At 38.6% G+C, this 13,745-nt stretch overlaps 1 protein-coding gene across 4 annotated transcripts in view; it reads right to left on the bottom strand.

Annotated features, from left to right (window-relative positions):
- Oseg1 (intraflagellar transport protein Oseg1) overlaps positions 1-13,745 on the bottom strand; it is a 540,669-nt gene that overhangs the window by 435,512 nt on the left and 91,412 nt on the right. For all 4 annotated transcript variants that reach the window (XM_090387737.1, XM_090387735.1, XM_090387736.1 and 1 more), the window contains one exon: positions 6,947-7,026. In XM_090387737.1, the coding sequence (XP_090243863.1) occupies positions 6,947-7,026 (80 nt within the window). The remainder of the gene's footprint in view (positions 1-6,946; positions 7,027-13,745) is intronic.

The following is a 13,745-nucleotide window of genomic DNA, read 5'->3' as shown; positions in this document are numbered from 1 at the left end:
AGCCGCAATCCTGAATACCTGTAGGATAGTAAGAGAGACTCTCAACCAACAGTAACAATAATAATAGTAACTGGACACAATCAACCACCTCATGCACTTGGTACCAGCACCTGTCACAGGAAGTACTCAAACCCAAGGCCTAAATGGGAAAGGAGTTTTTTATAACAATAATAATAGGTTCCCCCAGAATTCCTCAAATATATTATTATTGTTGCTCTTATATTATTTCTCCCTGACTGGAGGGTTCCACCCCATGACGGGTATTGCTACCAAGTACACAGGGTGTTTATTATGTCTGGTGTTACTGTTGGTCAAGGAACTCTCTTACCCATGCATAAACAACCTTTCATCCTACGGGTGTTCAGGATCGCGACTTTCTGGAGTTCCTTGTAGGTGTTCTCTGGGAGACCTATTGCTGCTAGGCTGTTATGTAGGGTCTTCGGCACCATACCGGTGGTTGACATGATGATCAAGATGATCATTACTTGTTGCATATGCCACATCTCTTTGATCTCCTGTCTTAGGTTCGTGTACTTCCTGATTTTTTCCTCATGAGTTTTCTGGAGATTGCCAGTGTTGGCCACCATTATTTCAATCAAATAGGTAGCCTTTTCCTTTTTGTCGACAAGGGTTATGTCCGGTCTGTTGTGTGGGATTGTCTTGTCTGTTATTATGGCGCAGTCCCAGTACAGCTTGTGGGTTGGGGTCTCTAGTATTGTCTGGGGTTCTTACTTGTAATACAATACACTTTCTTCGATCAACTGGCATTTCCTTGCTAGCTTCTGATGTATTATCCTGGCTACCTGATTTTTACAAGTGTACCCAGTCTGGGTGACCACCTTGCATGCCACGGTGATATGTTGGATCATTTCTGAGGCCAGGTGGCACTGTCGACATGTGTGCATAGGTGTTTATGGACTTAACTGTGTTCCTTCCATTCAGCTTTGTTTTCAGCAGGCTTCTTTGTCTGTATGTAAATTATTGTCTGTATGCCATTATATTTTGAAATATTTTCTTCACAAATATTTCCAAATCTGCCAACATTTCACCTTCGGAAAGTTTACCTAAAAGTTGCCTCATTCGTCCCCCCTATCCCTTGACATTGCTACTGTCACTAGTTCTTTGAATACTGTGCAAAATATCGGAATCACTCGGATATTCGGCTACTGTTGTGACCATGTAAACATAGACAGGAGAAATTTACTGAAACACTCGCTTCTCCGAAAAACATGTGACTTCTTGTTGGAGTAAAGAGGAAACAATAACACACCGACATGGATAATAGCCAATGGCTATTATCAGTGTCGGTGTGTTATGTAACCGTCATCTTTTGTAATCCGTCATTCTACGGAAACTATTTTAAAATGTTTCCGTAGAAACCAAGGGAATTCAAAAAAATTCGCTATGAAGAAGTTCGTTAAACACAGAGGTCCGACTGTAATTAACTCAAAACTGATGCAATTTTCAAATACATAACTGGATGGTTGTGCCATTAAAATGCTAGGGATGGGGCCCTGCTCGCCCCACCATAATTCCAGCTCTGGATACTCCATAATTAAATTCAGGATTTCATTTGTAAAATAAATAATCATTTCAAAAATGAGTTCTCGCGAGCCCACTACTGCGTATACTTGGATGTATACCAATTCTAGGAATATAGAGTAAATAAATTTGATGAATTTGAACTGCTGCTCAAGACATCAAAGGCAAATATTGTTGGCAAAAATATATTAGTAGCAGACACCTGGTATCACACAGATATAAAAAAGCAGAATTGGAATTTGGGGAGTACAGTGGTGTGTACAGAAAGATAGACAAGATAGGAAGGGAGGAGAGATTATGCTGTTAGTTAAGAAACACATAAAATCTAAGGCAATGCATCATGTTGATATGAGGACCGTGCAATGTTGAGTCATCAGTTTGGTGTGGTATAAGCACTGGGAAAGCAAAAATGAGAGTAGGAATGTTTTATAGACCAAATGACTCTGATGAGTATAAGGAATAACTGTACACGGAAATAGAGTGGAGCAGTAAATCAGAATGTCTTATAATGGGGGATTTTAACTTCCCAGATATTGACAAACTAATATGGATTGGTCACTCGCACATTAGCAAGATTTTGTAGAATTACTGGATGACTGCTTTCTACAACAGCACGTTCAAGAGGCAACCAGTGGCAGTAATGCTCTTGATCTGATTATCAGATCAAGTTATGTTTGTTATTTGGTTTTTAGGAGCATTAGCAACTAAGGCCATATTGCTCCGGGAAATGCGGTGGTCATTCCCTGACCTTTCCGCATCCTCCATATTTGGTGGTGACGGGCTCAAACCCCGGTCTAATCAAGAAGCGTGTGCTACGCACTGCTGCTGCTCCTTCCCACCTGGCTACGGAAGCGCCCAGATCAAGTTATAGTTCATGCATTAAGAACTACTAAAATACATTTCTCAAGCTTACCAGGTTTTCCACTTGCCTTCCGGAAATTATTGAAAGGCACTGCAATAAATATGCTGCTGGTTTTTTGGAGCGCATTCCAGTCATTTCTTAGAAAACCGCACAAAACTTACAAAATGCTCCACCGCGAGATTTGTCAATGTATAACCAGTTATACGTTGTTATAATTTATATTTTTTTCATGTTATCTAGTTGTCTACTTCTTTCTGCAACAATTTCCACTTCATCAGGATTAGCGCCCATGTTACTATTCTTTGTTTTCTGTTGCTGATGCCATGTTTCTTCATTCTCTTCTTTTTCCTTGATAGTACTAAGCCAAAACTTCAGAACTAAGTTTTGGCTTTTTAGAAAAAAAATGAAAGTAGTCTTTTGTACTGGTTTTTTTGTCATAATTGAGGGACAATTCTATTTGGTATTATAAATGAAATCTGATAAAGTGCTAAGTGATACAAAACGGACAGTATTAAAAATATTTAAATTCACACCTATAAAAACTATGGAACACCACATCACTAAAAGTCAACTCCACTTCTGGCAGTGATCACAGTGTACTGATGTGGGATTTACTTAAATAAGTAACTACAATCAGGAGAGCTGTTTTTCTTTGCATCCTTTGCCAAATTTTTCTCGTAACCTGCCTTTGCTTGCCTAACCTCCTTTGTGATGATTACAAACCACCTTATATCTACCATAGGCTTCTGTGTCGCTAATAATTTATATGCATCCCATGCATTTTTCTTCTCTATTATGAGTCTCATTAATTCATCTGATATCCAGTTGGGTCTAAATCTTCAACAGTATTTCTTAGTTGGTATGAAAATAATAGTAGCTTCCAAGTTTAATTCCTTGAATGTTTCTAATTTAGAATTTGCTATTGGTGACATAATAAGTTGGCCCCACTATACAATTTAAAAAATATCTGAGACCACTGTAGTCACATTTACCAAAGCAAAAACACTTCTACTTACCACTGATGGTAGTTAAATCTAAGTAAATCACACATCAGTACACTGAGATCGCTGCCACCTAGTGTTTCCTTTATTATGTAAATTCTTAAGGCATGAATATTCACTGCTGATAATCAGATCGAGAGTATTACACCCTCTGGTTGCCTCTAGAACATGCTGCTTAGAAAAAGAAAACAGTCATCCAATAAATCCACAAAAGTCCTGCAAGTGTTTTTTTTTATGTAAGCCCCAAACACTAGAGGTATTGGAACCTATAGTACTTAGAACTGTGCTTGGGTTGGAGGTTGAGAAGACGAAAGGAGATATTTGTTGACATTAGACTTGAACTTCTGTAGACTGTAATTTTCAGGAAATACGTAAGAAGGAAAGTTGTTCCAGAAAACAGTAGTTGAATGAATAAACGAGGAAGATGAAAAGTTGGTTCTGTGAGTTTCAAGTCTGACAGTAAATGGATGTTGGCGGCACGTGTTCAGACTATTTTGAAAGAGAGAGCGGGAATTATACAAGCCAGTTCAGAAGAACAGTGCCCATGGAAGTATCTGTAGAAGAGGCATGCAGCAGAAACAGTACATCTATGAGACAGCAAGTGGAGAGGCTCTATTAGAGATGAATCATTAATTAACCTAACTGCACTTTCTGAACGGAATCAAGAAGCCTGAGAGAGGTTTTGGTGGCACCACCCCAGAGGTATTAGACCCTCTCATGTTTCGTCTTCTCAACCTCCAACCCTTGGTTGGAGGTTGAGAAGACCAAAGAAGATATCTGTTGACATTAGACCTGAACTTCTGTAGACTGTAATTGTCAGGAAATACGTATGAAGCAAGGTTGTTCAAGAAAACGGCAGTTGAATGAATAAACGAGGAAGATGAAAAGTGGGTTCTGTGAGTTTGAAGTTGGACAATAAATGGATGGTGGCGGCACATGATCGGACTGTTTTAAAACAGAGAGAGCAGGAATTATAGAAGCCAATTTAGAAGAACAGTGCCCATGGAAGCATCTGTAGAAAAGGTGCAGCAGAAACAGTATATCTATGAGACAGCAAGTGGAGAGACTGTTGCAGATGAGTCATTAATTAACCTAACTGCCCTCTTCTGAAAGAAGCCTGAGAGAGGTTTTGGGGGCATCACCCCAGATGTGGGAACAATATTCCATGGTAGGGCAGATTTGCGATTTGTACAGAGTGAACAGATTCACTTTGGAAGAAAAGTAACGCCGAGGGAGAAAGAGCAAACCAAGTTTTTTAGATGCAGAGGAAGCAATATTTGTAACGTGCTTGTGCCAAGAGAGATTAGAAGTCAGGGTAATCCCCAAAAGAGATATATCATTTTGCCTAGAAATCGGAGTGACAACAAAGATAAGCATAGGAGCAGAAGAATCCTTTTTGCAAGATATAAGACAGGACTGAGTTTTAGAAGGATTGAAATCAACTAAGTTGTCTTTTCCCCACTGGAGAATTACCTGGAGATCAGCATTTAAGGAATTGGTAGCAGATTTTTGAGAAGTTGAAGCTGAAGCAGAACAAGTTTTCATAAAATGGAAAGTGGAATGCAATGTGCTATCATCGGCAAAACTATGGATAGGATTTCCAGTCAATGGAAGAAGGTCATTAATATACAAGAGGAAAAGAGTGGGGGAGAGAACTGAACCTTGGGGGACACCGGCATTAGTGGAGAAGTTAGAAGACAGAGAGCTATCTACCATCACTCTCAGTTAGCGATCAGAGAGAAATTTTGGATAACCAATTACAAAAACCAGTTGGCAAACCATAAGATGGAAGCTTGTTTAAAAGACATTTATGCCAAACACGATCGAAAGCCTTTGAGATGTCAAGAGCCATTGAATTTGTCCATAAATGGGTAACATAAGCCAGAACATCACCAGTGAATCAAGACTAACCGAATCCATACTGGCGATCTTTGATCAGACAGAAGGTTTCTAGGTAGTTTAAGAGTTGGCGGTTAATTGATTTCTCCATTACTTTAGAAAGAGTAGAAGTAATTACAATGGGACGACAATTGGATGGGAGGGATTTGTCACCCTTTTTTTTAGGAACTGTCTGGATATGAGCAAATTTCCAAGCAGAAGGAAAAACACCTTTGGAATAAGAAAGTGAAAAAAGGCGGCATAGAACAGAAATAAGTTCAGGAGCACAGATTTTGAGAACAAGTGGAGAAATACCATCAGGACCTGGAGCTTTCTTAGCATCAAGGTTCGTCAAAATCCTTCTGACATCCTTTTGACAGAAGACCACAGGAGGCATTGAATGGAGCGTGTTGGGAATGCTGGGAGGTGTTTTACCAAAATCATTAATACATGAGTTGGAAGAAAAATGGGATGCTAGCAGGTCAGCTTGATACTTGGCCGAAATGACAACAGAACCATCTGGTTTGGACAGAGGTGGGAGCAGAGATGGGCAAAAGTTGCAGCCAATAGCTTTGGCAAGAGAATGCTCGGCTACCATTAAGGCATAAAGCAAGTTTTCTACTCGTAGCCTGTTCAAACTATAGTTTGGACTGATTAATAACTGCTTTACAATTGTTGCGAGCTTTGGTGTAGGCAGAAAATTAAACTGAAGAATTAGAAATACGCCAATTATGGTATGCAATGTTCTTCTCTTGATCAGCCTTAGCACATTTATTGGAAAACTAAGGTTTAGATAAAGGATGAGATTTGAAAGTGGAGTGGGGAATAAAGGGTCCATTCCTGCAAGAATAATTTCACTGACACAAGCTGAGAAAACGTTGACACCAAAACTTTTGAAACAGTAATCAGACCATGGAAAAGAAGAAAAGAAATCTCGCAGGTCATCCCATTTTGCATTCTTGTAATGCCAAACAATACGAGGTTGGGAATAACCATGAGATAAAGGCTCCATTGAAGAAGACACAATCACCAAGTTGTGATCTGAGGTGCCTAAAGGACCTCTCACTTCTCTCTCAATTTAAAAGTTATTTAAATAAAAAAAATGGAAGAGACTAAGAGACTGATGTTTCTATTTTATGCCTAATATATTTTTTTGTAATTTTTAACAAAATTAAGTTTTTTTGTTTGTTTCAAAATGCAAAACTGAAAAACAACTTATTTTAAAAAATGTAATTTTTTGTTTTAAAACTAAAAAAGTTTCATATAATAAGTTATGATCCATTAAGTAAAGACAAAATACTGGCATTGTTCAAGCAGAATTTGTTGATATTTGGGAAGAGGTAATAGTCCAAGGGTGCAAGATCTGTTGAATACAGGTGATGACAAAGCCAGAAAAACCCCAAAATGTTTCCAAAAGTAAAAAAGACAATGAGCACTTGTCAGGTGTCCCCAGTATCATTTTTGCTACAAATGGGGGTGCCACCACTGCCACCAGGTTAAATACCTATTAAGCTTACTTTATAGTAACATTCTCTCAATGCAGTAACTGGATTTTACGAACTTTAAACTTGTACACTACTTTTCACGAATGCATGGTATTCATTAATCAGAAGACCAATGTACAGAAGTAGAGAATTCTCAGTTTTTAAGTATACCAACTTACTTTGCAGGATTCCAACAGAGTCCCCAAACAGGGGCCAGACTGCTACCAGGACGGTCAATTTTCAGTTTTTCATCACCATTCTGAAGAACAATTGTGGGAAATTTTAGAAATTTGTATTTTGAAAAGCTAATCTTTTTTTTTTTTTTTTAAATAACAAAATTCTTGTTTAATACATCATCTTCAAATGCATTATTTAATGTAATTAATATGTTTGTAAAAAAATTTATTCATGTACTGAAAGGTATATACTAAATGCAGTCATATATACTTTCATTATGAGCAATACTGGTGGTTATAATTACGAGAGGTTGCTGATAAGTTCTTGGCCTATAATAGAAAGAAACAAAATAATACAATTATATAAATAGTTTATTCAACATATTCACTTTTCAACTCCACAAGCTTTCTGCAATTATATTCCAGCATTTGTAAACATTTCAAATAGAAAGTGAAAGACTGCTCCCCCAAACTAGGCTTCTGGTGTTCATGTGATATCATTTGACACAAATTTGATAACCTTGAAATGTTTGTTGAGATTTGGGAAGAGGTAATAGTCCAAAGGAGCAAAATCTGTTGATATGGGGATAACAATGCCAGAAACCTAGTGCAGCCAATTTTGCATGTATTTTATGTGCTGTATGTGCCAAAATACTGTAATTTTGGCACATATACTGTAATTTCCAGAAAAACAGCATTCCTCAGGTAAGCTTTCCCCTTTGTTTGACTTCAATTCTTCCTTCAGTTTGTCCAAAAGTGATGAATAATGCTTGGCAATTATACCCTATCATTTTGCCCTTTTCCAGTTAGTCAATAAACAAAATCCCATCCTTGTTTCAAAGACAAAGGCCATGAACTTCCCAGCAGCCTCTGGATGCAGAACTTCTTTGCCTCCACTCAACTGTTCTCTGGAACATAATGAAACAACAATTTCATCAATGGTCATAATTTGTGCCAAAAATTCAGTGGCACCTTACTCAAAATAGTGAAGAATGGCAGTTAAAGACAGGACACGCTGTTGTTTTTAATTAGCATTCAGATATTTGGGGACCCATTTGGCAGAAAGCTTCTGCATATCCAAAATGTCATGAATAACTATCCAACACATTCCCTAAGTGTCTCAGCATTGCATTTAGCAGAAATTCATCTAAAAGCAGCATTATGGTGTGAATGACATCAATGTTTTCAGGCACCGTCACAGAAGCTGGTTTTCCTGTCCTCTCTGCATCCTCTGTGTCAAAAAAAAAAAAAAAATTTAATCTTGTAATCCAACTTTTGATGGCTGAACAGCATAGACTCTGTTCTCCTACCATAATCAATATACCAGCATGAATTTCCTTTGTTGTTTTTCCCTGTAGAAACAGGTATTTCATAACTGCTCTACTTTCAATTTTTCTGAAAGTGACATTTTGGACTGACATCCTGTAAAAAATAAAAATGGATATTAGGGTTATTATACTTTAAAAGATCATAGATGGAAAATATTAATGGCACGAATCTGAACTTTAGAAGGAGCAGTAGTCTTACAATACAAAAAGATATGCCATAAAAAAATTAGTTCAAAGTGCCAAGGGTTAATAGCATTGTACAATGTGTAGAAATGAACAACCACAGAACATGTTCATTCAGACTGAAAATGGCACCCATATCAGACAATATTCAAGTTCACTGATGTCAACAATATGATGAATTTAGAGAACTACATTATCAACTATCATCCATAATATATTTCCTTCAGAATGTTCCTAATATGATTTGTTGTGCCACTTTTTAGTTCCACTAGAATCTGAGCAAGAGGGATTCTTCCTCTTGCTCAGATTCTGCACCTGAGGGGGCATAAATTCAAATTGAGGAAAGATAGTTGTAGAATAGTTGTACAGAATAGTTGTCCTTTAGCCAGTGGGTGGTTGATTGCTGGAACAAACTTCCATCTGTTGTTGTGGAAGTTGTCAGCTTAAAAAAATGCAAGGGTACACTAGACAAACTTTTGGAGTGAATGGATGGGTGAAACGGGAGGGGGCTTTTTTTTTTTTTTTTTTTGCTGATGCTATATATTTCTTGCATCATATGCCTCTACTAATCCTAATGGCAATTTCAACAATATTACAGTACATTTTGTCCTTCAAATAACCACACAAGCAAAAAATCGCATCGAAGGAGACTGGGTGGGCAAAGTGACCAAGCAATGGAAAACACACACCGGAAAGTAAATTTTCTTTGGGAAAATAGTCATTTGGTCTCAAAATGATCACTGCATGAACAATATGCAATTGCACTCCACCCAACAAGAAACCACCAAGTAAATAAGGTTCTAGCTTGATAGCTGGGAATAACATAATAGGTGAGGTCAGGGTATCATGCACTAGGAGGGTGCCCTGGTCGTGGAAGAGAACAGTCGGTGGATTTTTGGCTGCTGTAAAGAGATAAGTAGTTAGATATCTCTTTTATGAGATTCTTCATTAAAAAACAGACTATATTGTTATACAAATAATAATGCATATATCCAGTGAAATATTTTAATTGACTTTGGAGCTTTCGAGGATGAATATGCCTCTTTATCAACAAATGGAAACTTGACAGATAAAATTATTTAATGGACATAGAGTTGTGCGTGCAGTGAGCCATGCGAGGGCATGAGGTAGGTCAATCAATCATTAAACTGGTGATCATTGTTGCTGCATGGACGTTGGGGTCTTTTAGAGGGACCAGGGCTTTCTCTAGGTAGGCTGACTGGTAGAGCTTACAATACCAGTCAAAATCTTAATACCGGTATTTCGATATTTTTAATTTATGAAACTGGGATACCAGTATTCCAAAAACGTTTTATTCAATAAATGTTTATGACAATTAGGTGCAATAAAGTAAGGAAAAAAACAAGTACTGTAATTACTTGAATTATTCATGTTTTAAATAAACTTTTATTGCAATAATAAATATTCTGAATAAATCATTAAAATACAGTTATTCTAAAAACAAAAAAAAATACATATTGTTACTGCAAAGTTTAGTTATGTTTAAGTATCCACACTACCTCTCCGAATAAAGTGAGCTCTTAAGAAACATAAGCAATCAATAGTATGATCATTTAAAATGGATCTAATTTTGGTACATACAGTATTTGAGTAGCAGCAGAAAATGCACTTTCGGATTCTATTCTATTGTACTGATTTCGGATTCTATTCTATTGTACTATTGTACTGAGATAATCGTAGACAATCTCAGTCCATATTTTCTAGGCTTTGAACTTTTTTAGCAAAAATAGTTAAAAGTATTTCATTAATTTCCAACGACTCAAGTTCATCTTTTAAAATCTCGTTGGAGTCAGGAAATTTCTTGTTTTGGAAAGAATTTGCAGAACACTGATGTTCTGTTCCATGTTGGTCTTCCATAGTTGAATTATGTTCATCATTTTCTGAAGGAAAAAGATGTTTTATTAAGCGAAGTATAATTTTCACTGGGGGAGAGTAAAGAGTGGGAATAAGGAATAAAGAAGAGAGCAAAGAGTGCAGTTAAGGAATTCTTCAAATATATAAATGCAAAGAACAGAAGGACAAATTGTATTGGACCCTTATGTAATGGACGTGGGATAGTATTAGATAACATAGCTGAAGTTGGAGATTAACTCCGCAGTTACTTTGCATCGATATTTACATTAAAAAAAAACCTTTGTGTCAATGAGATATTATGGAAGTGAAGTTGAAAAAAATATAATTAATGATGTTGAAATTTCAAATGATTATTTAATGAGAACTTTCACGCCTACAGGCGAGTAAGGCTCCTGTCGTTGATGGCATATACCCTATATATCTTAAAGGAGGCAGCAAGTTAGTTAGTTATTTGGTTTTTAGGAGCATTAGCAACTAAGGCCATATTGCTCAGGGATATGCGGTGGTCATTCCCTGACCTTTCCGCATCCTCTGTATTTGGTGGTGACGGGCTCGAACCCCGGTCTAATCAAGAAGCGTGTGCTACACACTGCTGCTCCTTCCCACCTGGCTAGAGGCGGCAAGTGAGTGCACTGAACCATTAAGGCTAGTTATGGGAGCATCACTGGACAGGAGAGATTCTGTTGGATTGGTGTAAATTGGAACATAAAGGCAGTTCTAGGAGTGTAACGGGAAATTACTGACCAGTCAGTCTAACTTCAGTAGTAGGGAAAATCATGGAGGCAATGATCAAGGGTGGAATTCAGGATCATTTAGACGGAAATGGAATTCTGTAGGATACACATGTTTAACAAATCTGGTTAGCCATTTTGACAGGTCACTCGTGAGCTGGATTTAGGGAATAATTTCAACATTGTTTATTTGGATTTCAGCAAAGCATTTGACTCAGTCCCACATGAGTTACTTTATAAGTTGGAGGCTGGAATCATAGGGAAAATCCTTAGATGGATAGCATGATGGCTTGAGGGCACCAGGCAGAGGGTTGCGATAAATGGTTATTCCTCAGATTGGGTTAATGCAAGTAGTGGGGTTCCCCAAGGATCAGTATTGGGACCAATGTTGTTTTTGATTATCTTAAATGACATCTATGAAGGGATGGAGGGTGTGAGGTCTGAACTTGTAGATGATGTAAAGATCAGTAGAGTAGTTAATGATCGCCGCAAAGCAGAGCTTCTTCAGAGTGACCTAGATAGACTTCAGGGATGGTCAGAAAAATGGCAGCTATGCTTTAATTCAGCAAAATGCAAGGTCTTACACCTGGGAAACAGCAACCCCAAAATAGCTTATACACTTGGTGGAGTTGAACTAAAGTCAGTAGTGGAGGAACGGGACTTGGGAGTTACGATATGGTCAGACATGAAGTTATCTGAGAATTGTGGACAGGTTGCAATGTTGCATGGTGTCCTATTGATGATTTATCAAACATTTGCTAGTAGAGATAACGACGTCATAATTACATAAAGGTGATTTTATAACCTTTATGTGATTAAATTATAAACAATTATTTTTTTTAATTAGTACCGAAAAACAGGTATTTTTTGTATCAATATCGGTATTTCAATACCGGAAAAAAATGATCGGCCCAGTATTCGAGATCTCAGGATCCCGGTATTGTAAGCCCTACAGCCATACTAGACCGGTCGGCCTACCTAGAGAAAACCCCTGGTCCTCCTACAAGACCCCAACGTCTATGAGCACATAACAGATCCGCCCATCAAAGTCTTAGAACGTCTGGAGTCATACATTAATAAACTTGTCAATGCATGGTTTAAAGATAAGAAAATTTCTACTCAGACTCGGTGGCTTCTTCATACTACCTACCTCAGTTTTATGGCCTACCGAAAATCCATAAGCCAGGTGTTCCTCTCCAGCCCATAGTGTCCTGCTGCAGTGCACCTACATATGAACTATCCAAATATATTGCACAACTTCTTATACCTCTTTTAGGAAATATCACCCACACTGTCACTAACAGCGGTGAGTTCATTCACCTTATTAAAGAGCTCCCAATTTCTGACAACGGTTTTGGCATCATTCAATGTAGTGTCCCTGTTCTTTGTAGAGGTTTTGGCATCATTCAATGTAGTGTCCCTGTTCACATCAATCCCAGTCCAGCAGGCCGTAAACTGCACCAAGAGGCTTCTAGAAAATTACCCAAACTTACCAAACAGAATATTACTGTCCACTGACAACATCTGTACCACCCTCAACCTGTGCTTGTCAGGCAGCGTCGTTACCTTTGAGGATTCCTTATACCAACAGGTACATGGCACTGCCATGGATGCCCCTGTTAGTTCTTTTGTGGCCAACATCGCCATGGAAGAATTGGAAGGGCATATATTCCTGAACCCACCAGTACCTATTACAACATGGTGCAGATACATCGATGACATCTTCACCGTCATCCCACATAGCCATGTGGGATGACGGTGAAGGCTCTGAAGCAACATTACTAGAATATCTCAATTCCATGTCAACGTTCATCCAGTTCACTCTAGAGTTAGAAATAGATGGCTCTCTCCCATTCTTGGATGTCCTGGTAAAACGCATGGGCCCACATCTAGAAACCTCAGTGTACCATAAGCCAATGTGGTGCACACAGTTCACAAACTATAGATCCGGCCATGCCCCTAGCCATCTCAACAGCACTGCCCGCACTCTATTCTCCAGGGCTTGGGGCCACTCCAGCACAGATGAAGCTAGATGCAACGAGATTTCCAGAGTGACAACAGACTTGATCAATTGTAGCTACCCAAACCAGACATTGGACAAGTGCTTATTAAAAGTATAGGAGCTCTCAGTTCATCCGAGACCACCATTAACTCAGGACAATGTGCCTACCGCCTACATTCCCTACTATCCAGGCATGTCAGGTCGGATCTCAAAAATCCTCTGTGAATACCACATAAAATGCATGCAGTTGCCTTGTAGAAACTTACATTCTCTAATTTCCAACGTAAAGACTCCGATCAACCCTCTCTTAGGTAGCGGTGTGGTATACCCCATAGCCTGCAAAGATTGTAACAGCTGCTACACAGGAGAGACCTCGACGTCTTCAAGACCGCCTCGCGGAACACAACAGATCGATTCGCCTTGCTGAGACCGACCAGTCTACAATTGCAGAGCACTACTGGTCAACCCACCACGATCTCAATCCCAAGTGGGACTACAAAGTAACTGACCAGTTCCCAACACTTTCGCCACCGCCTCTGGTTAGAGTCACTCAATATATTATGTAATGTGGGAGCCATGAACCGCAACAAAGGCATGAAACTACACCCCATCTTAGAGGCAACTGTTTTAAGTCTAGATAAACGCTGGAGGCAAAACTCACACGTCCATGCATCACCAATTTA

This window comes from Mastigoproctus giganteus, chromosome 13, assembly GCF_048544385.1.
Source record: "Mastigoproctus giganteus isolate SK-2022 chromosome 13, ASM4854438v1, whole genome shotgun sequence".
NCBI classification, from domain to species: domain Eukaryota; kingdom Metazoa; phylum Arthropoda; class Arachnida; order Uropygi; family Thelyphonidae; genus Mastigoproctus; species Mastigoproctus giganteus.
This window is presented reverse-complemented; position numbering and strand designations above follow the sequence as displayed.